We start from the raw sequence: 27,178 nt of genomic DNA on the forward strand, positions 1-27,178 counted from the left end.
TAGGCATTAATTGATCATCTATTTATTAATAGATAATAATAAATAAAAGCTTTAATTCTTATTATAAAATGGGATTAGAAAAATATTTATTTTTATAAAAATATGTATATTTAACTTACCGCCTAATATGAATTATATAACATAAAAATTATTAGAACATTTATTTGAAGTATATTCATTTATTATCCCATTGAAATATAAACATCTCCTATATATTTCTGTTCAATTTATTTTTGCCTATTTTTATTTTTATATTTCAGCAATAGATGGCAGCACGAACATTTTAAATTGTGAGATGAGTTCGGTTTCTTTTTCAATTCCTAATATTAGTTCACACTCTCCCTATATATATTTATATAACTTGTTCAAATTTTCAATCGTTAATAAAATATTTCTTATTCATCCATTCAAGTTGAAATACATTTTTTTTTAAACTTGTAGTGGATGACACTTGATGTTTACCCCTTCTAGGGCTGTGGAAGGTATTCTTCCCACCAAATTTATCAATCTTTGTATGAAATTATGTAGGTTGACATAAGTTCTGACAAACTTTTTTGTTAGTCAGAAACTTAGATGCTTCATTTCTTTATCTCAGACAAAATGATGTGTCTTGATTTGTTACTTAATTATAAATTAACCAAATTAACTAATTAATCAAATTAAATTTATCTAATAAGATAAATGAATCCCTTTTTTTATTCTAATTTCAAGCCTAAAAATATTTTAACATAATATGACTAGAAAAAAAAATGGCCCTTTAAGGGGGTAATATATTTTTTCAAATATTAATTCCTTAATTATTAAATTTAATTAATTTTTAATACTTTAAATAGAGTTTTAGCAGTTTGTAATGAAACTTGAAATCAACAACTAGGAGCTCAATCGGTAAAATGATAGGATTACAGCGTTTTTCAAGGTGAAGAATGCGGGTTCAATTCTTGCTAATGTAGGAATTGACTTTTTTTTTTTTATTTTACTTGTTATTTTATTCAATCGTCACACAATGATATTCAAACGCATATAAAATAAAACAAAAAGTTATTCTAAATTTTGTGAAAAGGGGGAAAAAAATATCAAACTGCTTCAGAATAAGACCAAGAAATGCTCTTTTTGTAGTTTTGAATATTGAAAGAATATTTACTTCATTTATTTAGAATGTTTATTATTATTATAATTATTTTTTTGTCTTGATTTCAGGAATTAATATTGTTTGAAATATTAATAAATATAATAAATAAAAGCTTTAATTCTTATTACAAAATGGGATTAGAAAAATATTTATTTTTATAGAAACATGTCTATTTAACCTTCAATCTAATATGAATTATATAAAAGAAAAATTATTAGAACATTTATTTCAAGTATATTTATTTATCATCTCATTGAAATATAAGAATCTCCTCAATTTATTTTTGTCCAAAACAGTGTTACTTTAGATAATCTTGTTTTTATAGAAATTTTATTATCTTTTTATTATTATTTTATAGATAACTATATTGACAGCTATATAGCGAAGCTATTGATAAAAATAATGTTTTTTTTTTTTCCTAGAGTAGCTATATTTCAGTCTTTGTCTTTTGAACAGTATTGTCATTTGTGTGAAGTTCTTGGAACAAATATATTTAATAAATCGAAATTTGTGCATTATTTTTTAAAAGACAATTATTTTTGAGAATCCAGCCATTTGTAAAGAAATTACGAGGAACAATGATGCTTACATTTTTCCTGCTTTTGAATCTTATGATTTTACTAATAAGTCGAATTCATTAACTAACAATGTTTAATTAATAATATTTTTATAATTTAAAACAGGACACTTTAAATCAAGAAAGTATTTTTTATTTCTTTTCCTTGCCATCCAGATGTAGAATTCAGAGTACAGCTTTTAAAAATTCAGCCTCATAAATCAAAAATGTGACAACTTCACAATCACCTGGACTCAAACTTCAGTCTCAAAGGTTTAACACTTCGAGTAACAAGACTAGGGTAGATAATCACTTTTTCTCTGCCGTCCAAAGAAGAGACACGGAAGCGTCTGAGAATGCTTGATAAAATTATTTTCATTTCCATCATTGCGAATTTCTGACCTGTAAATGAAAGCAGCGTGCAGTCAGTAATACGAAGATATTTAATATTTTAACGTAGCAGCAAACCTTCCGTTTGTATAGCTCATGTGGCTTGTATACGGTTTGGTACAGCTGTAAGAGGATTCAATTTAAAAAAAAAAAGAAATATTACATTGTAAACAATGAAACTATGTGATTATGTCTTGAACTGAATACTGAATAATTCAACACGGTAAGGATAAAAAGTGGACTTCATTAAATAACAAGAGGATATCACAGTGACAACAATAAGAAGAATGAAATTTCGACAATGTCTTAAGTACAAGAATATTGAATAAACTTAGTAAAAATGAATAAAAAAGTATAAAAATGTTTAACTATGTCTTGAGCACAAGAATACTGCTTAAATATATATGGTAAGATAAGGAAGAATGAAAAAAAATGTTGTATTTTTAATGATAACAAAGCAAATTATTATTTACAATTTTGATTAATATTTTATCAAGAAGTCAGAGGAAACTAAGAACATAGAAGGAAATGTCAGATAACCAACTAATAACATTTTTGTTTCTAATTTATCAAGAAATCACAGAAATAGTGTGAGAAGAGCAATTGTCAGATAAATCATCCGTGCCACCTTTTTCAGTATTTCGTCAGAAGGTTAGAGGAAAAAATGAACAGAAAAAAGAAATGTCGAGAAGACATTAATAACATCTTTGTTGAGGCATTTGAATAAAACATTGAAAAGATATAGGAGCATAAGAGAAAGTGCCAGACAAGTTAATAATGACATTTTTGTTTAATGAAGATTCTCTAGATATCGAATTGAAATAGAAACAGAGAGAAAAGTGTCGGATAAGCAAGCCATAAGCAGCACTTTTGTTAGTACTTCTTAAGATGGCCACAGAGAAATATGAGCAGAAAAAGAATTGTCAGGGAGCTATTAATAACACCTTTGTTTAGGTAATTTATCAAGAGGATGAAAAGATATAGGAGCATAACGGAAAGAACAAGACAAGCCAACAGTGACAGTTTTGTTTCGTGAAAATCCTCAAAACGTCGGAGTGAAGTAAGAACTAATAGAAAAGTATCGGGTAAGCCATTAGTGAACTTGTTTATCATTTTCCCAATGGTCGAAGGGATATCAGAAGAGAATATGTATGAAACTTCTATCTCTTATCAGCTTATTTAAAGCAGCTAATATTTTTTTGAAAAATTCTGAACTACTGATGAATTGTACGACACAAATCGGAAATATCTCCAGGACAACAACCAGAAATTCCATAATCCATATTTTTCAAAGGTCCTTAAAAATACACTATTATCCAAAAGTTTTGCAAGTTTGAAAAATTTCCTGTTTTTTCAAGAATAAGCCCCAAAAAGTATTTTTTTCTTCATTTAAAGTAGCATTTTCTAGTATAAATGTGGTGGAAAAGTTTCAAGCTATTGCGTCATCCATTGTGAAGCAATCTTTCTGCAACGATTGTGCCATCCCGGCAATTTATTATAAAATCGCTAAGAGTGCGAAGGATTTCATTCCGTTTGTTGCGCTGTCGAACTGCGTTCGACAGCTCAGCTTTGCATTGCTTTTCAATTTAAACTGTTCATTCCTTTTTAAAATGTGTGACTCAACTCTTTAGAAGTGTCAGGCTGTTATTTTAATACACTAAGAAAACAATTCAAATGTTAGGATTGCTCATCGGTACGTCTGCATTGAGTCGACTGTTTCACGCCTCATAAAGAGATTCAAAATCAAAGGAACCGTAGATAAAAGGCCTAGAAGTGGTCGTCTGAGGTTATCCTTTAAACGTGCTGATACTACATTTACACGATTATACCGTAAAAATATATTTGCGAGCTCTACTACACTGCAAGAGAATGGAATGAATCCACGTCTGTCATTTCGAGTCAAAGAACAGTTCGAATCAGGTTCTGTGAAGCTGGTTACAAGGCACAAGTATTTAGAAAAAAACCAGCACCGACGAAAGCAATGATGAAAAAGTTATTGGGGTGGGCCAAGGTGCACAAAAATTGGCGTTTTTCGAAATGGAGACAAGTTATATTTAGCGACGATAGTCGCTTTTCTTTAATATCTGACGATCCTGCCCACGTTTGGCGTATAGCAAAGGAGAGCATGCAGCCGGAATATCTGGATTGTACATAAAAACACCTTGAGAGATTGATGGTGTGGGGGTGCATGTCATATCAGTCAAATGGAACGATTTTATTTTGTACAGGGAACCATGAATGGTGACAAGTATGTTGGTGTGCTGAAGTTTCAATTGCTTCATAGTGCACGCGAGATGTTCTCTAGGTAAAAAATATTTATCGCAGCAAGAGTTAGCACTCTGCCATACATCGAAAAAGATAAAACAAACTTTACAATTAATTTTAAATTTCATCTCAGTTTATATCAAAACATTCATTATTTTAGGTTGAGGCTGCATTTGCAAAACATGGTATTAATGTTCTCACATGACCAGAATAAAGGCCAGGTTTAAGCCTCTTTGAGAATTTATGGAGTATAATGGGAACGAAATAACTGAGAATCATTCCAGAGCAAAAGAAGAACTTTTGGAAACAATAATTAAAGTTTGGCACTCAGAAATATCGAAAGAAGTGTTGCAAAACCTTGCGGATTCCTTGCCTAACAGAGTGACTGCTGTGATGGATGCCAGAGACGGCCCAACCAAATATTAAAGGCTTTTCAGTTAACTTTTATTATCTTTTTTGATCAAAAGAATTTGACATTCTTTCTTTACTTCAATTTATTTCGGGAACCAAAATGGATTCCAATGCTAATAACCTGTACATTTTGTTTGGATTTTATTCTTTTTGAAATTAAATAACTTTTTTTGTTCAATATCTTTAATATTTCTTGCCTTTCCTTGCCTAACTTATTATATTGGCATAAAAATATATCACTTTAAATGAAAAAATATTACTTTTGGGGGGCTTTTCCTTTAAAAAAAACACGAAATTTTTCCATCATGCAATATTTTTGACCAGTAATGTAGCTTAAAGTGCGAAAACCATTTCTGATTTATTTGAATGACATACGTGATTTGAAAGTGGATAGAAAAATATATGCGATAAAAAAAGGACATTGTTATCATTTAAAGGAATATTAAAATTGCATCATCAAATTGCAATAGCATCCTGGAAAATAGTTTTTATAGTAATTAGTAAAGTCTAAGCTCACTGCAAAATAAATTGTAAATCTTACCTATACAGTTCCGAGGTCCAGCAGAAAAGGCAACAAAAGCATAAGGATGCCTATTTCTACTGTTTTCTGGTAGGAAACGATCTGGATCGAATATTTCTGGATTGGGAAATGACACAGGATCCCGATGCAATCCAAAAATAAAAATACCGCACATTGTACCAGTATATATGTTATGACCCACTAAAATTATAAAATATATTAGCACTGTAAACTCTATAAAGCGTTTTCAAAAATGGAATATCCAATTAAGTGAATATAAAAATATTACTTGATGTTATTAAAATTATTATTTTTCTTAAAATAGAGTTTTATATAGCATTTCATAAAGAGAATTGTTAACTCACACATTGCCAAATAGAATCATTCTCCCCTATCACGCACATACATTTCACCACGCAAACACACAGAATATAATCGTCATAGAATATCTCCTTGTTTGCAAAACACGCTTCAAACAAAGAAGCAAAGAATTTGAAACAAACAAAAAATGTGTTAATAAGAAAAATAAATATACTTACAAACTTTAAAAGGTTGTTTGTTTTCCCTTAAGATGAGTGGAACGGTTGGATACAGTCGCATTGTTTCCTGTTTAAAATAGAGAGTATTTAATATATTTAAGAATACCTGTATCCATGAATATGTTACATCGAAAACCCGAAATTAGTTAAAATGCGAATTAACTAGGGAAAATGCGTTCTAACTGACAGCGCTTTTCTCTAGTTATTGCAGGTGTTGTCCAATTAAAAACATATGAGTCATCTACTTTTCTTGCTTGTGAAATTTTCAAAGCAAGAGCAGTGTACTAGTTTTATTCGTGCTGGAACATATTTGTGCTGTTCATTTATTTACGACGTGTGAAGAAAATGTTAATGCTTTTTGCGCCAGAAATTGGAAAAATAATTCTTTCGGACAATTACAGTTTTTTACATAAAAAAAAAAAAGAATATATTTAAAACTATAACACATGATGAATATAACACTTTCTTATCTGAGGTTGAAGAAGCAAAATCTGCCGTTAGCAAGACTTCATTTCATTTCCACAGAGTAAGAAAGATTGGCATTCTTGAAATCAATGGTGTAAAAAAGTTGGATTCTTCAAATGAGCTCACTGAATATGTGGTCATAGGACAAAGGGATAGAGACAGACTTAAAATGGAAACTTAAAGAACATTTGCTAACATCACAACTGAGATAATGCAAGATTTTTTTATCATCGATGTATGAAACATGTCAACAGAATGTATAAAAATAAAAAAAAGAAAAGGTATGGTTTCTAAACCAATTATTCACTCAGAAATGAATAGACGCTGCCAAGTTCATTGTATTGATATTCAATCTCAGGCAGATAATGAATTTAGGTTTATTATGGTTTACCAGGAACATTTAAGAAAGCTTGTGTCACTACGAGCACTTCAGAGCAATGGAATGGAAGAGGTTGTTTTGCAAGTGCTTGATATCTTTTCGATATTAGTGGCTGCTCTTATATTGCAATCTGATAATGAAAGAGGCTTATGAATTCTGTTATAGAACAGTTATTCACGTATTGTCTAGAATTGAAGATTATTCATAGGAAATCTATGATAGGCTCTTTTCTTAAACACTATATCAGTAAGTAAATTTTAATACAATAATTTTGGATTAAATAACATTGTCTAAAAAATCAGTCAAAACAAGAATAATTTGGGTTCTGTCTAGCGCTGTCATTTAAAACGCGTTTTCCCTAGTTAATTCAGGTTCACCCGGATATATATATATATATATATATATATATATATATATATATATATATATATATATATATATATATATATATATATATATATATATATATATGTATATATATATATATATATATATATATATATATATATATATATATATATATATATATATATATATATATATATATATATATATATATATATATATATATAGGACAAATGTATTACATTTTATAAAAATAATACATCTGATACATATATTTCAAGCAAGACAGAAGTTATTTATATGAATTAGAATTCATACATTAAAAATAAATATTCATATTCTAATATATATGAATTATGTGAGAAAAAACCTTTTTCCACCATTATGCGCAGACAGTAAACAGAAGTCTTCCATTACCACGTCAGATGCATTTTTTTTCCAAAATTGTTTATTGCTGGGAGTAATTATTTTTCTAAATTAATTATTTTTTCCAATTTTTAATTTTTATTGTATTAAAAATTGTATTTTATTGTATTAATTGTATCCGGTGTGTGGGATTTCCTTAGCTTTACTTTTAAAGCCAAATATTAATTATCATACATTCAAGTGTTTTTTGAAAATCAGCTGCTTGGATCTCTAAACTATTTACGCCTCATTTATAAGTAACTGGAGATATTGAAATCGTTTGGATAAAAACAATGAAATCCTCCAACAGCAGCCCTGCAGCAATACTTTTTATAAAATTATGTAGTGCTGTTATACCTACACTACATTATTCTTATAGATTTTTTTAAACCAAAAAAGGTGCAGGTTTTTTTTTCAAAGTTGGATAATAATTTAATCAGTAGGTAAAATTCTACGACATTTCCTAAATTATTCTCTTTCTTTATGCGTCCATTGAACATAGAATAACGCCAATGTTGAACATGATAAATTACATTCATTTATTAAATAAAGGGGTTAAATTTGTTTGAAAATAAAGAATAAAATACGAGAAAAAATATGAAACTATAGATATTTCGGCACAGATTTCATTCTTATCGTGGTTTAATAGCAAATTTCTCAATGCTACAGATAGACATACATTTTCAAATGCAAAAAATTATATTTTATGTTAATTGAACCAAACAATATATGGACAAAGTAGTTAGAAAATCTGAATTTTTATAATAGTAATCTAGTCTTATTAGTCATATACAATAATTTTTGATCCACTTACATTTAAAAAAAATTGACTAAACCTCATTACGTAAAAATGCCTTGAATTTCCTTCAATTAAGTATCATGCATTAATTAGCGAATCTTAATGTAATTGTCATTGAATTAGTCTAAAATCGTCTAAAGCAGTAGTATTCAAAGTTTTATAATTTAAACAGTTTCAGCTTTTGGCAACATAAAAAATAACTTTTTATGCCATTAAACGACTTAGAAATTAAATACTGGGTGGCAATTACAGAAGACATCCTGCATATCAGCTTAAGGGGAAGGGAATGTGAGTTGAGATAAGAATAGCCAATTATTTTCTTTAACCAATAATCGAAGCATTTGATAATTCATAGATTAAATTACCTTGATGACGCATTCAAGATATTTCATTCGTGTCAAAGTTTCGCGTGATATGCTATTGTTCTCCTCCATTTTAAATATCATATCTAGTTCTTCGTGAACTTTTTTCTGAATTTCTTGGTGAACTCCTAAACAATATAAGGTCCAACTTATTGTTGCGGCTGTAGTATCATGACCCTGTGAAAAATATAAAGTTTTTCTTCAGAAATAGCTTATATCTAATAATTAGCAATAAGATGAAAGATAGTTGATTTTTTTTTTTTTTTTTTTTTTTACCGCAAACATGAAAGTATCCACTTCTTCTCTTATATATCTTTCTGTAAATGTCGGATCTTTCAGATGATATTCCAAAAGTAACTCTAAAAATGGTTTTCTCTTTTGAAAATAGCTTCCTTCCGTTTCTTTCTCTGATTTCGAATTCCCATTAACACCTGTTGTCATTTCAATTTTCTTGTCTTTTATTACCTATGGAGCAATGGCAATAATTCTAATGTAATGTCATAAAAAGAGATTTAATATGTCACATAATTCTTCAGTCTACATTCTCTAAATTCTTATTTATTACAGATAATATGACAATGGCAACATTGTTTAGTAATAACTGATACAAATATTGCGACACATTTTTACCACTGCCATAGCGAGCGATTGCAATCGATATTTGGAGTACATAATTTTTATTTCACAAAGGCTGCATGAAAATATTGTTTTGACATCACTTCTCAAAGTAGGGAGTTCTATAACCCCTCTCCCCTTTTGCTTTTTCCAATACATATGAGAAAACTTTTGTCTGACAAGAGGTATATAAATTACGTTATAGCGTATTATTCAATAGTGATAAATATATTTTCATTTGTGTGATTTGTAATTATTGCGTAGATAATTTAAATTCTCTTTCTATAGTTTAGGTTGATATACTAAGAAATTCTAGGTAATGATAACTTGTAATTTCAGTTCTTTCTTTGAAGTAGTATTATTTAAAATTGTAAAAATCAATTTAAAAATAGCTTATATTTTGTGTTTTATATAGATATATCATGTTGAAATTATTTCCCCTTCCTAACCCCAGATGACAGCGCATTATCGTTGTATTGAAAGTTCTGCATAAAATATTTCTTATTTGCTTGGCAGTCAAGAACAGTTGACGTTCATGTGGAGTGTGAGCGATCAGTAGCTCGCGAGGAAAAACAGAGCATATTTATTTCAACGAAATCCAGCGAGTTTCTTGTGAAGTTAGTAGTTTATGAAGAAAATAATTTGTATTGTCTTGAAGAAATATTCGTAACAGTGATATGGAATTGCTTATCCGAAATTTTATAAAATTAAAGATTGGCTAGATGGGAGTAAGCGAGAGAATAGTCAAGAAAACTGTTCCTCTCATTTTCTTGCATAAAAACTTTTTTTTTTTTTTTTGCAAACAGTAGTACAGGGTATATACTCACCAACAGTGCAAAAATACTTCGCTAGGGAAATGCCCCCTATCTTCGACATATCATCTTCAGCGCGTATTCAAGCTTACATACTTTCAATGATCTATTTGAATTGACTTGTAGCAAATATTAGAAATAAATAAATAAATAAAAAATTAAGATTGTTAGTTTCATCCACATTTTAGAGTTGAAATATACGTATAGTTAGATTTGAACAAGTCGAAAAATTAAATATTTTAAGTAAATTAATCATTTTTATGGTTATATTTGATAATTTTAAGTAGAAAGTCGTCAATACATTTTATTTTAATTCAAAAATTCAGTGAATAAATTAAAATATTATAATTCAATAATAAGAGTAAGTATGGTTGGACTACCTGCTCACTTAACCCATGAACAATTTGAATGTTAGTGTTGAACTTTCTCCCGTGTGAAGTCAAGTTGAAGATGATGTCAGGATATAACCATGGCCGCGGAGCCCGGAACATGAAACTCTCTCCAATTCTAATGAAATAATAATTATATATTTAAGTAATAAGAACAAGTAAACATCGTTCATGAAAGCATTTTCAAATGAATTTTTATAAATTGTGAGAAAAATGTGAGACTGAAAACACAGCCGATCAGATAACTTAAGTTATAATATGTAGTTTAGTTACATATTGTAACTTAACCTCATAATTTTGACGAGGTTAAGTGACAATTTTGAACCGCGGTCAGATGACTGAGCTGGCAGTCCTCTCTCCAAGCTTCTACAGCCCACCAGCGGGAGGACGTTTGGGCCCGACGGATTTAATGTGCATCATACCCTCTTACAAGAAGGTAGAATCTGGTCTCAAACTTAAAACCCACCGGTTCCGAAGTTGAGACCTTGCCTCCTGACCAGTGCGGTCCTCAATATTAAGTACAGTAAAATAGGTGCAAACTTGGTAGATATATACTATTAAGTGTCATTATAAATAACTTCCAGAGCTTATATTAAAACTGTATGAAAGAGCAGTGTATACAATTAAAAAAATGATTTCAAAGAATGTCTTTGAACGTGAGCAAATACCGTTTGACAGAATTTTTCGATACTGCCACCCCAGAGAATGTGTGAAAAAACTAATACGGTCGTGTACAATTCTCTCTATATGGCATCGTAAATTTGGAATAAAAAAAACACTTACTTACAGAACTTTGTTATAACTACCAAAAAATATTTGTTGGTTGCACTCGAGTTACAGATAGGCAATATACTACAAATGGAATTTTTTCGTCCAGTTAGAATTATGATTGCAAATTTATTTCAAAGAGACGGTATACAGGGTGTTTCATAAATGATGGGAGTAACTTTAAGGAGTGATAGTACACATCAAGACGAGTAATAGTAAATAGGAAACCAAGTGTCCCAAACGTCTTCCGAAGGAGATAGGCGCCATCAAAGTTTAGGGCCCTAAATTTCAAATTATGATAAAAAACGGAAAAATGGATCGATTCATTTGCGGTTTTCGCTAAAATCATTCTTTAAATTAGTATTTTCTTTAAAAAAAATTAAAGACAAAGTTTAAAAAATGTCGATAGAGGGCATTCTAGACTTTGGTGTACCGAACAACTACTTTTTACCAATATTTTTTTTTATTTTGTTAAATGTTTACTAAAGCTTAGACTTTAACTTAAGTTTTGAGCGCAAAATTGAAATCATCGGGAGCGGTTAAGTGGCGCAAATTTAACCGCATTCAGGGGGTTAAATTTTAAACGCTTGTATCTAATGACCATCTACTTGGACTTTATCTTCTGCCAGAACGCCTGGATGGAAAGAAATATCTTACCTTTCTGTAACAGTTGCTGCCAGAAATGATGACAAATGTTCCCTCTCGTATCCGGCGAGTAATGTGGTTCCAGCAGGATGGAGCACCAGCTCATTATGCGCCAGAGGTGCGAAATTATCTAAACGCAACCTTTCCAAATCAATGGATTGGGCGAGGTGGTCCTGTCCCTTGGCCAGCGCGATCGCCCGATCTTTAATGCCTGTTTTTCTTTTTGTGGGGGCACCTGAAGAGTCTTATGTATGAGACTCCTATCGAATCTGCAGAAGAACTCGTCGCCAGATTTTCGGCCGCTGCAGGGGAGGTGCGCGATACTCCTGGCGTGTTTCAAAGGGTTCGTGAATTCCTTCTTCGCCGTTGTACCGCATGCATCGCCTCTAATGGTCAGTGTTTCGAACAGCTATTGTAATCATTTATAATTAAACTTTTTTTTTATAACGTAAATGTCCTTTGTTTCCTTTTTTGTCTCTTAAAACGAAATTTCTTTCAGCGCCCTATATCACCTTCAGGCTAAAATTACGACTATGATTTCTTTGATGAATGTTGTTTGTTTTGGTGTTTTACTATCTCCTATTAAAGTTTGCTTCATCATTTATTATTTTGCTCATTAGATACAAGCGTTTAAAATTTAACCCCCTGAAAGTGATTAAATTTGCGCCACTTAACCGCTCCCGATGGTTTCAATTTTGCGCTCAAAATTTAATTTAAAGTCTAAGCTTTAGTAAACATTTAACAAAATAAAAAAAAATGCTGGTAAAAAGTAGTTGTTTGGTACTCCAAAATCTAGAGCTCCCTCTATCGGCATTTTTTAAACTTTGTCTTAAAAATTTTTTTTTAAGAAAATACTAATTTAAAGAATGATTTTAGCGAAAACCGCAAAGAAATCGATCCATTTTTTCGTTTTTTATCATCATTTGAAATTTAGGGCCCTAAACTGTGATGGCGCCTATCTCCTTCAGAAGACGTTTGGGACACTTGGTTTCCTATTTACTATTACTCGCTTTGATGTGTACTATCACCCCTTAAAGTTACTCCCATCATTTATGAAACACCCTGTATATATTCTTCGATAACATTGCATGACTTTTGATGCCGATAGTACACATATGATTGATGCTTGTGTGACGCCTGTGACACAGAATGAGATTTATTTGAAAGTCAGACGAGTTTGCGAATACGAAGATATGAATTGTAACAGAGCTTTTAATTTCAGACACATTTTGGAATGTAAAAAGGGTTCGAATAAGCGTTAAAAAACAAGAGAATATTGTAAAAATTCAAGTTTACATTTTTTTCCCCTGCTTATTATTTTTCGCTGAGTTTCCTCCCCCCCCCTCCATTTTGAATAATTGGTACATAATTTTTAACTGAATATTTGATTTCACATTCTATAATTTTCCAGTTATGGATTTTAACTTTAGAATTTATACTATAAAATGATGCAAGATACATCATTGTGAAAATCATAACTTTTTTATAAAACACAGACTTACCATTTAATAGTTATACTCACTTCAATTAATCACTTCTTTATTTTGAAGCGCATTTCAGCACTCAACTTGCATTTGGAGCATTTGATGCCACCCCACTGATCAACTAGTTTCACTACTTCAATATGTTTTTCTTTAAAATTATCAACTTAATAGCCGAGCAAATGTTTGTCAAAGTTTGGCAATGTTTTAAAAATAATTTTCTGTTTAATTTTCAACAATAAATAACATTGTTAATCTAAAATATAAACCGCTAAATATTTAACTGTGTGGTTTTCTTCCAATTTTGAAAGATAAAGGAAATTTATGTATAATATCTGTGTAGTTTTCAAAATAAATAAAAAAGGCGAAATTACAACACAACAAACAGTTAGAAGATAAACGAACTGGGCATTTACGTTTTTATTAGCACTATGGTATCCTAAGACTGCTGTCCATTAGAGATGTTCATGTACAGAAAGAGCAGAAATGTAAGATAATTTAGATAATACAGCTTTAATTTCTGTCACAGGACACGGACATGAAGTTATATCTAAATGATTTAAATGAACTTAAATAAAACGAATATCCCCGGCAAATTAACTGGTTGCCAAGGGCAACAAATAAACAATAAAATTGTTATTTCATAGTTTTAAGAAAATCAACAATAAGAATTTTTAATATGTAATATATTTTCAAGGAAGTTGTATATAATAAATCAACTAGAGAATTTATAAAATTTTGCGAAACTTACTCATGAATTGCTTTACAATATTCACAGTTTTCATCGTTTTGAGCATTAATGGAAATTCCCATAGCAGTCTCTGAAATATGTAATAAACAATGATATTATTTAGTAAATGTAATAAAGACATTTATTTCTAATTTATTATTATAAATATTATGGAATCATGAATAAAGGTTTTCAAATTCACGTATAGTTAATGACGTAAACCTGCAATTTAATTTGAATTGAATTCTTAAAGTAGCTGATAATGAATTTCTGAAAATATTGAGAAAGTACATCGCCATCGGAAACACATATTTAGGAAATTTCAAAACTCAAGAAATGAGTAGAAACAGCATCAAGTAAGTAGTAATTACATCAAGAAATAAGTATAATTTTGAACTTATACTAAAACTTCAACTTTATATGTATGAAACACGTCAAGGTAAATAAAGGCTAAAAATATTGAATCAGTTGTAAAAGAATAAGAATTATTCCTTAGCTATTCATTAAGAACTTTAAAGGAAATTCAAGCTAAAAATAAGTAAATTCCAGGGAAGAGAAAAATTATACACCATTTTTATCCTCACAACTTTAAAAAAGAGAATATTATAATCAATGTAAAATTTAGAGATAAATTAAGAACTTTTCAAAAAAAGACATTATTTTACTGGATACTCACGGCATAAGGCATCTAATGTGCAAGCAGATATAAGTGGCAGAGCATCTATCCATGGTTCCTGAATACAGAGCTGTAATTTTGAAACCAAAATTTCGGACTGCTCTTGGAACACAGGAATGAAATTCTCCAGAATGGAAAAATGGAATGTTGGTGTTAGCATCTTCCGATGTTTCCGCCATTTTTCGCCTCCACTGGAAAAATTAATTCTCGATTACTTTGCAAATAAGTTTTATTTTTAATCTGAAGTCACTTGGAAAAAAAAATGAGACTATTGATATAAAAATTCAGTGTGCGCTTCATATAAATTATATTTGCTATATTTAAACTAGAAGAAAGAATTTCTTAGTTTGAACCGTCTTCCAAATTGGATCAGTATTTTCAGTTTAATTTTATTAATTACTTGTACCGTAAAGTAGACAATTTATATTCCAACGATCTAAATGTAATTTAAGGAATGAATTATTACAGAATGATGTGGTTGCATTTGAAGAACAAATGCAGGGATTTATATATCAAAAATTAAATATGTTATAAATGGATTAATAGTCATTACGCAGTTTTAAAAAGAATGGCGAAATATGTGGCCATGTATTCAGAGAAAACATTATAGTCACAATCTACTATAATGTTGATATTTTAAGATTATATAATGTTGACTTTATTGTTTCGCTAAATTTATTCAGATTGGCCCTCAGACAGTTTCTTAAATTAGACCATATGATTCATTGAACTAGAAGAAGAATATTAAAGTGAGTTATAAACATTATCGTCCTCTTAAGTAGAAGAGAAATATGCCAAAAGCAAAATAAATAAATAAAGCCAATAAAATGTTATTTTGGTTAAAAAATAACGAATACTGCTCGTAAGATTTAACTGTAAGTGACTGCAACGAATACTGTTTGTTGTTGCTGTTGCTTATGGCACTTAGACAACCCCGTTGTTATGAAGACAGCGACTTAAACCGACAGGGGGGTGCGCCTCTTGTTTTAGTAGCTCCAACTAGGGCCAAGAGTACGACTTCGCCACATACGCATCACTCATTCGCTTGCACAACCCCATTTTACAGAAGGGTACATTCACACAACTCACAGATAGAACAGAGGTAGAACAACCATGCCCGAACCGGGACTCGAACCCAGGACGCGCTACCCATATGCCAGGACGCAGGAGTACGCTTGTACATCATTTAAGAGAAAACATATAAAAAGAAGACATTTAAAATGCTTTAAATGTCGTTCTTGCGACATTTATTATGTGCTTGTGTGAATCAGAGAACCAAAAAGTGTTGTTTAAATTGGGTTTAAATAGTTTAATAGTTTATTTATTGAAACGAGCTTTCATTGTTTCTTAACTTAAACAATGACCCGGTCTTTGTATGCTTTTTACTTCTACCTTATGTTTTATCTTAAAGAATTTAAATTAAAAATTAAAAACACAATTTAGTTTTATTATTAGTTTTTATTAAAATAAAAAACAGCTACAGACATGATATTTTTTTTTCTTTTACCTGAAATCATTTCCAATAGTTGTACAGGAAATATAATTTAATTGCTCCAAATTCTGAAAGTTTTCTTTATAAAACATTATTCGTCAGAAGGAAAGAGAATATTGCACTCAGATATTGACAGGTTAAAAGTTATTTCAGTGAAAATATTATAAAGTTATGATTGCATGCTTAAATATGCTGCTTTTTTTTTGCTGTAAATCTTTACTCATGAGATTTGGATTCCTATATGAAGCTAAATGATATTTATAAAATGTTACATTTATTATACATTATTTTGTATTTGCATCATGTTAAAGTTACATTATGTAATATTTATAAGATGTTACATATGGCTCTTGAGACATAAACATTCAACTAACAAATTCGGTTGTTGCTACAAAGCAATGTATATGATAATATATCGATAACAACATATTTAATTCTAATAAACACCATTACAATTAAGTAAAGTAAAAGTCTATTAAACATTAAGCCATATACTAGTACTGAGACAAATTTCTTATTACTTAAGTGGGGCAGTTCAAGTATTATGTTAATTACTATGAATTATTATTTTATTTTATTAAAATATATAACAGTGCTTATATAAAGCGTTAAATTTTTAATTACAGCAAATCTCTTTCGTTTACTTTTCGAATAAGTTGTGGATATTTAATGCAATTATGAACTGAAAACAAGAATTGTATAGTATATATGAAAGAGCATATTGTTTGAAAGAACATATGAATTAAATTTAAATAGTATCCATATGCTCAAATTTATATTCAAATGTATCTGCGTGGATATTTTGATTTTGCTGTTCTGTTTTCAGTCTTTCATTTCTATGATGCTTTCTCGTACATCTGCAAGCTAAATTGAAAACAACATGATCCCTTATCCCAATGGAAACACCCTCTCATGTAATTTGTTGTGTGATTTTCAAAATCTTCGCATAATGTTTCCAAGAACAAGAATTAGTTAGCTATTAAATGTATGATGCATTATTGTAAGTAAGCAGTAGAATTTTAATTTAATAAATTGAACTAAAATAAATAATTTATCTTTATAATTCTAGAAAAAAAGAATATATTTCTTTTCATAAATTTACTTTTATATTTAGGTACCTGCCATTATTTTTCCTTACATTCTAAGGTGATAATTAACATAGTTATCAGCTATCTAAAATGGAATAAACATTCTTTGGTTTAAAAGTTACAAAATCTTGTTATTTTTGTTTACAAACCTAGTAATGAGTCCAGCGCCCAGCCAAGGTGCAATAAGCTTATATAAGATGCCTTTCTCAATAAGTTCTGTATTATTTAATAAAACCTGCAATATAGGATTTGTTAGAATTCTGAATGAAAGAAAATATAAAGCATACAAAATAATTTCAGAATGTGCAATTTTTCTGTTGGAATTTGAGTTACTTTTAAAAATATTTATTATATTATGATATTAAATTATTTATAAAATTAACTCCATTTTAAAAATATGATTTAGTTTCAAAACTATTTGATTCTAAACTTGTAATAAAAGTAACTAATGAAATGTATTATATCGGAACTCTTCTACAACTTTTCGCAATTTAAAAGTTGATTTATACGACATGGGTGAAGGATTTTTTTTGTTATTGCTAGGGATTTATAGGATATCATTTTCATAAAACTTTTATTTGTGGTATTAGAAATTAATGTTTCCTTATTAATACTTTAATTAGAAACTGAAAAATTTATAATTTAAAAAAAAACATTCCTTTTTGCATGAAATAATATAAACTGCAGCATTTTTTTTTAAATTTACAGTTACACAAACTAGAAACTATCTACCATTTAATAAATTCCTTTTCATTAACCCTTAACTGGGGAGGTGAAATTTTGGGACTTAACTGGGGAGGTGCGGTCTACGAGACCGCATTTTATTTATACTCAAATTAAGTTTTCTAATGAATGCATTAGTATGATAAACCGCCAATATATTTTGCAGACATTTTTCTTGATATATAGATATCTTTTAGAAATTTTTCAAAATATATTATCATTGAAAAAACTAAGTGCGTTGAAACATATATTTTCTACTCAAATTTCATGTTACAATAAATAACATTCTTAAAAAAACATATTACTTTTTACTTTTTAAATCATATTTAATTTTACAGTATATGAAGGTATACAGAAGACAATATAATGTAAAATTCAACAATTATATGAAAAATAAAAAAATTGACAATGGTAAAATTGGCCCTTTTTTTTATCGACTTGTGTGTCTTTCATAGCACGGTTTTCTTGGGCATTTTAAACATACAGGTTAAGAACTAGTATAAAAATCAACCTATAAATTCTGTATATATATATATATATATATATATATATATATATATATATATATATATATATATATATATATATATATATATATATATATATATATATATATATATATATATATATATATATATATATATATATATATATATATATATCTTCGTATGTTAATATATTTTAATTATGTTTATATATTAATTATGTTTGAACATAATATTAGAATCAGTTGAATGCGAACTTTCATCGAAAAACTCTTCTGTACAATTATCCTTATCACTAAAATAATTTTCTGCTTTATTTAAAAGTGTCTGTAGTACTGCTTCGTAATAGGAGCAGTAAATTGAATGATATTTCGGGGCCCAAGTTTTAGCGCCACCTGCTAAGCCTTGTTTATCACTGGGACACTAACAGGGAGGTGCGGTCTTAGAGACTGCGCGAAAAGAAATAACTGAATTATTTAAAAAAACATCTGGGGAAATCGGTTGAAAAAGTGCACGTGTATTGAAGGTCACAAAACAGGAAGCTACAGGATCAATCCATTCAATTGAGCTAAAAATAGAATAAGGGTGACCGAAAATCCATCGCTAGCGGTCACACAGACCGCACGTCCCCAGTTAAGGATTAATAAAATTTGTATAAAAGCTTGCAAAACATTCAGTATAAATTTGAAATGACTCTAATTCCTAGTGGAGTAGATTATTTATAATTTCATAAGTAATTGTGAAAATAAGTAGCTCTATAATTTTCTCTCATAAAAATAAATTTCTGAAATAAGATATTAATACAACAATTAATATCCATTTTCCCAAATGATTCCAACGTAATCTTTGCTCTTCGAAAATCTTACACTTCTGTCTATTTTCTTTCTTACCTCTACTGTTTCTGGTTTATAAAACATCATTCCAGGCTTATAAAGAACTGTTCCACCCAGCAGACCTTTCTGTCCATACAATAGACATAGACACCAAACCCATTGAAGTCCCACTAGAATATAAAAAGACAACACAAAATTTGGAAGAAAAACAATTTTATGATTTATTATCTCATTGTTTAAGCACATATTTGTTCTTGCTTTATTTTCGAATAGTTGGAGCAGTATTTAAATGAAAACTGAAAAACATATTCTTTATTGGTTATTAAAATTTTGGTAAAACTTTATGAAAAAACACTAAGATGATAAATGAACCATAACAAATCCCAATCAAAGTTCTAAGTAAATGCTTTATTGAAATAAATTGATGCCTATTAGTATGACATGAATTTTGTTGTTTTATCTGCGACGATTTTGAATTAAAGAAACCTACTAACGAAAATTTTGTTTTTGTTTCATCTGAGACAATTTTGTATTAAAAAGACCTATTAACTAGAATTTTGTTGTTGTTTCATTTGAGACGATTTTGAATTAAAAAGATCTATTAACGTGATTTTTTTTTATATGTGATGATTTTGAGAGAATTTGATACACAAATCTTTCAATGGTCAACTGAAAATATACGATCACAAAAACGTCTTGATTTGTAAATTATTGTATTAAATATTTTTTTTTAAAATATTTCTTTTTTAGAAAATGATACTAATATGATTGTTATTTTTAAGATATTCACATTTTTTACAGTTAAAGAAAAGATCAATTGTGAATACAATCTGTGAGTATTAATCATTCATCAGTAATCATTGTAAATACATTCTATTAGTAATAATCATGATATTAATATCGTATACTCCAGTTTGCAAAAGGTTACTTTTGTTTTAAAACAGCTAACTTAAGAAATCTGAGACTAATAAGAATACGATTGTTTAATACTTAGAATTTCATTAGAGTTTTCATGGAAATTTTTCTAGATAATTTCTGAATTATAGAAAAACAATATATATTTTTGATGTTTTATTTAAGGAAGAGAAAAAAAAGGCATGGATTTTGCAAAGAAATCCTACAAATAATCAGTTAAAAACTTAATTGACATTAAATTAATTTTCTAAAAGAGTTTCATTTACGAAGTACCTAATTTTCATAAATAAGATCCATTCCTTTTTCTATCATAAGAAATGAGCGAAGTAATTCAATAACAAGCAAGAAAAGACACAAAAAATATGCAATCCATATATGCATTCCATGATAGAATCTCTTCTTCATTTGGCGAAAAATGTATTTAAGTGACTTCAAGTTATATTATAGCGAAAATTGCTCCTACCGACTAAGTGCCGATGGCTCAGTCGGCTGAACGACGCATCTCATATCAGAGCGAAAGGTTACGGGTTCAAATACAAGCTCGGCGAACTGTCGAAAATTGGTTTTTAATTTCAATTTGCTTTATGTCAATCTTATGTTAATTATGCAAATTTATATTAAAATTTCTAATATGTTATTTATGTAAATTCCTAATTTTCTGCGGGCCTTAAAATTCTAGAAGGTTCTTCAACTGTATATAAGGAGTTTCCCAATCGGTTAAATTGGTATTAAACTCTTCAGTTGATCTTGAGTGTGTTCATTTCTACTGGACTTACTACATTCACCTCATTTACGTGACAATATCTAATAGGTAATTTGATATAAATTTTGTTAGTAGCTAAAACCATATTTCTACTAATAATAAAAGAGAATTTTTGTGCGCTAATGCATTGCGATATACAGGGTAATTAAACATTTCATATTATCATTTCACTACGAAATAGTATAGCTTTAATAAGTAATAATATAGGAAGAATTATTGTATGAATAATTGACTACATATTTTTACATAGATCTTACAGAGGATGAAAATGATTTATATAATAATTATTAAATTACTTCATATAATATTAGGAGTAAAGTAATTGGTACTTACATGCCAGTGCTGGGCAGTTAGGCGTGCTTTGCTTATAAACAGAAATCAGCACTGAAAAATAGCGCAATACGCTAAGTCTTGGTACCGAAGATGGTCGAAACATTGCATGCTTTCTTGCAACAATTCTGGTGTATTGTAGACATTTGTAAATAATTAATATTATCAAACAAATTAATGCAGTTGTTCGAAGGTTTTGCCATTCATCCAATTGGAGAATCATTTCAATCTATAAAAAGAAGTTCGTTGAATTGAAACTAATTTTGAATACAGGGTGTTCATTAATTATTGTCGGGGTTTCCGTACCACATAATTTTCGAACAAAAAATATTACGTAAAAACCGATTACGTATTCGTAAATTACAACTCAAAGAATTTTATTAATGATATTAAAGTGTAAAGCTTGCACAATTTGCACTTTGTAGGCATTCAGTTGAAGGTGATTCTTTGAGTTGTAATTTACGAATACGCAATTCTTTGAGTTGTAATTTACGAATACGTAATTCTTTGAGTTGCAATTTACGAATACGTAATTCTTTGAGTTGCAATTTACGAATACGTAATTCTTTGAGTTGTAATTTACGTATTCATAATTCTTTGAGTTGTAATTTACAAATACGTAATCGGTTTTTACGTAATATTTTTTGTTTACGTAATATTTTTTCAAGTTTCCAGTTTGAATCTAATTTTAGTACCGCTCTTATAATCTATCGGTCTTTTCTACATATTTTTTTTCAAAATGCATTTAACAAAGGATGTTCAAGCATTCATTGTTACCATTTGAAACATTTATGTGAAATTTGTAAATATAAATAAAATCATGTAGCCAAATGGCCATACGATGCATTGACGAGTTAAGAGATGCTTGTAAAATCGACAATTATATTACAAGAATTTTGAGACATTATACAAATTTGCAAATTAATTGTCGAAAAATCATTTGAAACAAGTTTCTTTGGAAGCAATTGGCAACGAAAAGAATGATAATTTTCTTTAAGGTATTTAAGAATAATATTATTGACAAAAGGTGCATCTGTGTTTTCAACAAACCAAGAAAGAAACAAGTGCAAAATAACTTTTCAATTATGAACAACTGAAAGTCAATTCAATTTAACTATTCAAATTCTTTACATTTTTTTTTACATATTCAAACTGCATGAACTTTGATAATAATTATTAAGCCTAAACAATAACATAACCCCCCTCTCAAAAAATCTAACCAATTAAATAGATAGGATTGGAAGGGAAATGACAAATAACAATGAAATTGAATGATCATTTTTGGTAATTCAGAAAAAAAGGGAAAACTATTAGTATTTAATGAAGAACAGCAATCATTAGGCAAGTTGCCAGCCTCTGGACAGAAGTGTGTGTGTGTAGGGGGTGGATAAGCAAAAGGGGTTTCGGAAATTCTCAATTATGCAAATACCAATGCAACCATCTCGCGAGTTCTCGCCATCAGACCTTGAAAGTCACTGAATTACGAATTGAGTTATTGATAAATCAATCCATCTATAGAACTAATCAATTATTTTTATCTATTTTTCTAATAGAAACATCTCAAGAAGTTTAAATAAGATTTTGAAAGAATCGGCAATGTATAATTTCGGAAATTGTGGAGCTTTCGGAATGGAAATCATGAAGCTATTTCGGAAATCGTGTTGCTCCAAGAAACAAAATTGTCCAAATAACAGGCATTTAGGGTCAAGTCAGAGAGCACATTCAAATCGCAAGTTAATTTATTGATTTTATTTTTTGATATAAGAAACTTGCTAATTTTTTTTTTTTTTTTTTTGGATTGGATTTTTTTGGTCGAAGCTTTGAAGTATTTTAAAAGGTTTAAAATTTTGATTTTGAAAATGTCTACATTAATCGATGCTCAGAATAAAAATACTTTAAATAAAGAGTTAAAGACAAACGCGTATGTATATGGTGAATGTGTTAATAAAGCGTTGCACATCTAAAAGGTAAGACCAATTTGGGATTTTAATAAAGGATTTAGGCTCTATTGATCATAAATTTTAGCAACTATTACACTTATTATATAGCTACTTCAGTGGTATTGTGGAATACATTCTGAGTCGCTAGGATAAGTCATTTAAATGGGTCGAATATAATCTACGGCACATTAAAAAAGGTAGCTGCAATACCCGTAAAAACTACGTGCAAATATTTGGGAAGAATATAGTTTAAGAATGTAATTCTTTAAGTGTGACAACATTCGAATATCATTATTAAGAGTCATTTAATTATGATATTTGCAAATGAATGCGTTTCATGAAAAACTCTTTGGAAATTAGCAAAATGATAGGAAGTTATAAATACAGAAAAATTATTCGTCGATACTAAATAAGAGCAAATTTTTAAATCAAATATTCCTCTTTTAGTTGATTAAATACTAGCTCTACACTAGCTTATAATCGAATAATCTAAAACTTGCAAATAAAAGCTTTATTATATTGAATTTATTATGAAAGTTTACTTTAAGCTCCATTCTATAACAGAAACATGGAAGATAATTCAGGTAAAAATTAATAAATTGGAAAAAAAAAATAATTTTAACAATAAATTGTTGTCAATTCTTATAAAAGAGATTTCTTTTCAAGAGATGAAGACTTTAAAAACCAACTGAAATTTCTTGAAATCTAAAAAAAATACTCATCTCGTTTTGTTCTAAATATAAAAATGATCCTCTAAATATTTGATTTGAATGACATTAATTGATTTAAAAAATTTTGTTGAATTTCAAGTATCAAAATGCTCTCTCATTTAATCTTATTAGATAAATTGTTTGATATATATGTAACCTACCAATATTTTGCAAGGTTTTTAAAACATTTGAAAGAATCATTATTATTTAATGGTATCAAGAATTTGCCAAATTATATTTTATTCGCATCAATTAATTACCAACTATCAATTATCAACAATCAATTATTAACTATCACATTTAATTTTAAATTTATTAATAAATTCTAACACTTTTAATTTTATTAGTTTAATTTGTCATATATTATCTGCGAATCTGTTAATTATATGATAACAATTTATGACAATTATTCATGAAGTGATTTGTAAAATAAATCACTTCATAAATAAATCAGAAATGAAGAAAATAGAGCAGTTTTAAATAAAATGTTATTAAATTTACAAATTAATCATAAAAAATTAGTGTAACGAAATTAGAATCAAATCATCTCACTGAAAATAAACTAATGAATAGCTATCCATTATAGAGGAATAGAAACTGAAAAACACCAAAAAATATGCGGAAATTAATTTAGAAATTACTATTTGGACTCATCGATTCCCAAGTAATTGCGTTACTGGTGTACATTTTGCAGTTTAATATTATTGTCAACATAGATAGGCACAAATGGCTAAACATAAATTTATGGTTTTTTTAATTTTTTTTTTAAACTATCACCAAAGGCATGCTCATCCGATGTTTTTTTATATTTGGAAGTTTCCAACAGGCCAGTTTCTAATGATCGTTATCTAACTAGTCATAGAAAGCCCGATCATCTCTTATTCAATTTTTTTTTATTATTAAAAAATATATCAAGGCTGTTTATTTCAGATAAGTTCAACTTTGCGTTAAAAATCACTTGTACTTTTCCTTCAAGTGTGTGTTAACTTTTGCAGCTGGACTACTGAAACTTGATTAATTTTGTCTTCTTTAAATCAAACAAAAATATCTAGAAAATATGTACAACTGATTTCAAGAAGGATAAAAAATTATATCCAAGATATGTCCTGTGCCTAATTAAGAAATAAAGACAGTATATTCTGAAATTATTTTCAACTAATTTCTTCATTTTTAGATTTTGATGGATATTGTAATTGTTTTTGTTTTTTTGTGTTCTGGTTGTGTGTTGAGATTTTCTTCTCATTTCTGTGCAGTAGTTCTGTGTCTAGGTTCTTCTTCTAGTTTCTGTTTTCTGGTTCTGTGTCTGGATTTTTCTTTTGGCTTTTGTGTTCTGGGTTATGTGGCTCGATTTACGAACCCTGTGAAATAGCACACTCCAAAAAATCAGAAGATATCATGTTTTATATGCAATGGTTTTTACGTGTAACGCTTTTTTCATTCGAATGTAAGAATTGCAAGAAAAATTATGTGTAAACAAGTCTTCAACTTGCTTAATTTATTTCAGTTAATTAAAACATTTAATTGCTTAGTTTCGTTTGCTTTAGTAACGGAATTATCTTTCGTCAATACAAAAATAAAGTAAATGAATAATTTTATTAATCCATTACTGCATTAATTAAAATCAAACGGAAAAAATGATGGTGAAAACACTAAATATTACATTATTTATTGTTAAAATTATGAATAGGAATTTGATTTGATTTAATTTATTCCAATTATTAACGATTTTTAAGAAAATATCGAGACCAGACGAATTTGCAGTTTAAATAACTACATAAAAAATTTAATGCTTGAAAAATGATGGTGAAAACATTAAATATTACATTATTTATTGTTAAAATTATGAATAGGAATTTGATTTGATTTAATTTGTTCCAATTATTAACGATTTTTAAGAAAATATCGAGACCAGACTAATTTGCAGTTTAAATAACTACATAAAAAATTTAATGCTTGACAAATGATGGTAAAAACATTAAATATTACATTATTTATTGTTAAAATTATGAATAGGAATTTGATTTGATTTAATTTGTTCCATTTATTAACGATTTATAAGAAGATAACGAGACTAGAATAATTTGCAGTTTAAATTACTACATAAAAAATTTAATGCTTGAAAAATGATGGTGAAAACATTAAATATTACATTATTTATTGTTAAAATTATGAATATGGATTTGATTTGATTTAATTTGTTCAATTTATTAACTATTTATAAGAAGATAACGAGACTATACTAATTTGCAATTTAAATAACTACATAAAAAGTTTAATGCTTGAAAAATTTAATTAAAAAACTGTAACACAGTAACAAAGAACAACAGAATATAATTTTTTTTTGACTGTATAGAGGAAATACAGATTTATTTTTAATATCTAGGTGCATTAATAAATACTATATAATAAATAAATAAATTTCAATTAATTTTAATAAATACAGATTATTAACAATCATAATAAAACAATTTAAATAATAATAATTACAATAAAAAGTTAATTAATTTTAATGAATAAACATTTTATAGACAGTTTTGAATAGGATAATTTTACAGTCAAACTTCAAACTTAATTATTTATTTATCATGTAATTAATTCGAAGTTTTTCCCAAGGTCATGAACATTTTATTGATTCATTTCTTAGTATTCAATTTCTGTAATAAAATTCTTGTGAGAAGTAAAGACCTTAAAAGGCTCTTTAATTACAATTACTGAGGCAAGAGATGTAATTAACTAATCAAACTAATCCAGAAATTCAAAATCATTTTACTATGTTTAATTTAGATTTCGGATTTACATAATCTAACTTATAGATGATAATTTAATATTAAATTAAAAGAAAAATTAGAGTGTCAAAAAATCCAAATTGCTATAGAATTCAATAAGAATTTCAATAAGAAACATTTTCTCGCCTTATAGATAATCACAAATTGCACAGGAATAAAAAAATATTTTATTTTTGAAGATCAACTCACCTAGATACTTACTCTTTGCATAGCAAATGTGAATGCCTTCTAAAAGCTGTATGACGTTACATTGAATTTCTTACGAGAGTTGGATTTATAGATGCATAAACAGGAAGACTATAAAATATGTCTAATAAGATAAGCTCAATGTATTAATCATTAAAAAAAGAAAGACCGCATTTTAATTCTAAATAAGGAAAATAAGAAACTTGTTAAAAATACTAAACTCTTTATTAAATTTTATGACAATAT

At 28.4% G+C, this 27,178-nt stretch overlaps 1 protein-coding gene across 3 annotated transcripts; it reads right to left on the bottom strand.

The window, feature by feature from the left end:
• Positions 1-1,870: 1,870 nt before the first annotated feature.
• Positions 1,871-26,983, bottom strand: LOC129988686 (cytochrome P450 4C1-like). 3 transcript variants are annotated; one of them, XM_056096961.1, is made up of 12 exons: positions 26,936-26,983; positions 21,314-21,539; positions 19,360-19,472; positions 17,411-17,496; positions 14,682-14,872; positions 14,027-14,096; positions 10,373-10,499; positions 8,842-9,030; positions 8,569-8,742; positions 5,811-5,877; positions 5,293-5,472; positions 1,871-2,087 (listed from the first exon to the last, which is right to left on the bottom strand). In XM_056096961.1, exons 2-12 carry the CDS (start codon positions 21,531-21,533, stop codon positions 1,930-1,932), a joined length of 1,575 nt encoding a protein of 524 aa, XP_055952936.1. In that variant the 5' UTR covers positions 21,534-21,539; positions 26,936-26,983; the 3' UTR covers positions 1,871-1,929. The 3 variants fall into 3 exon arrangements, with proteins under 3 accessions (XP_055952936.1, XP_055952935.1, XP_055952937.1); XM_056096960.1 differs by having other exon boundaries at positions 26,948-26,982; XM_056096962.1 differs by lacking the exon at positions 5,293-5,472 and having other exon boundaries at positions 26,948-26,982.
• Between the last annotated feature and the right edge of the window lie 195 nt (positions 26,984-27,178).

Source organism: Argiope bruennichi, chromosome 10 (assembly GCF_947563725.1).
Source record: "Argiope bruennichi chromosome 10, qqArgBrue1.1, whole genome shotgun sequence".
Lineage (NCBI taxonomy): Eukaryota > Metazoa > Arthropoda > Arachnida > Araneae > Araneidae > Argiope > Argiope bruennichi.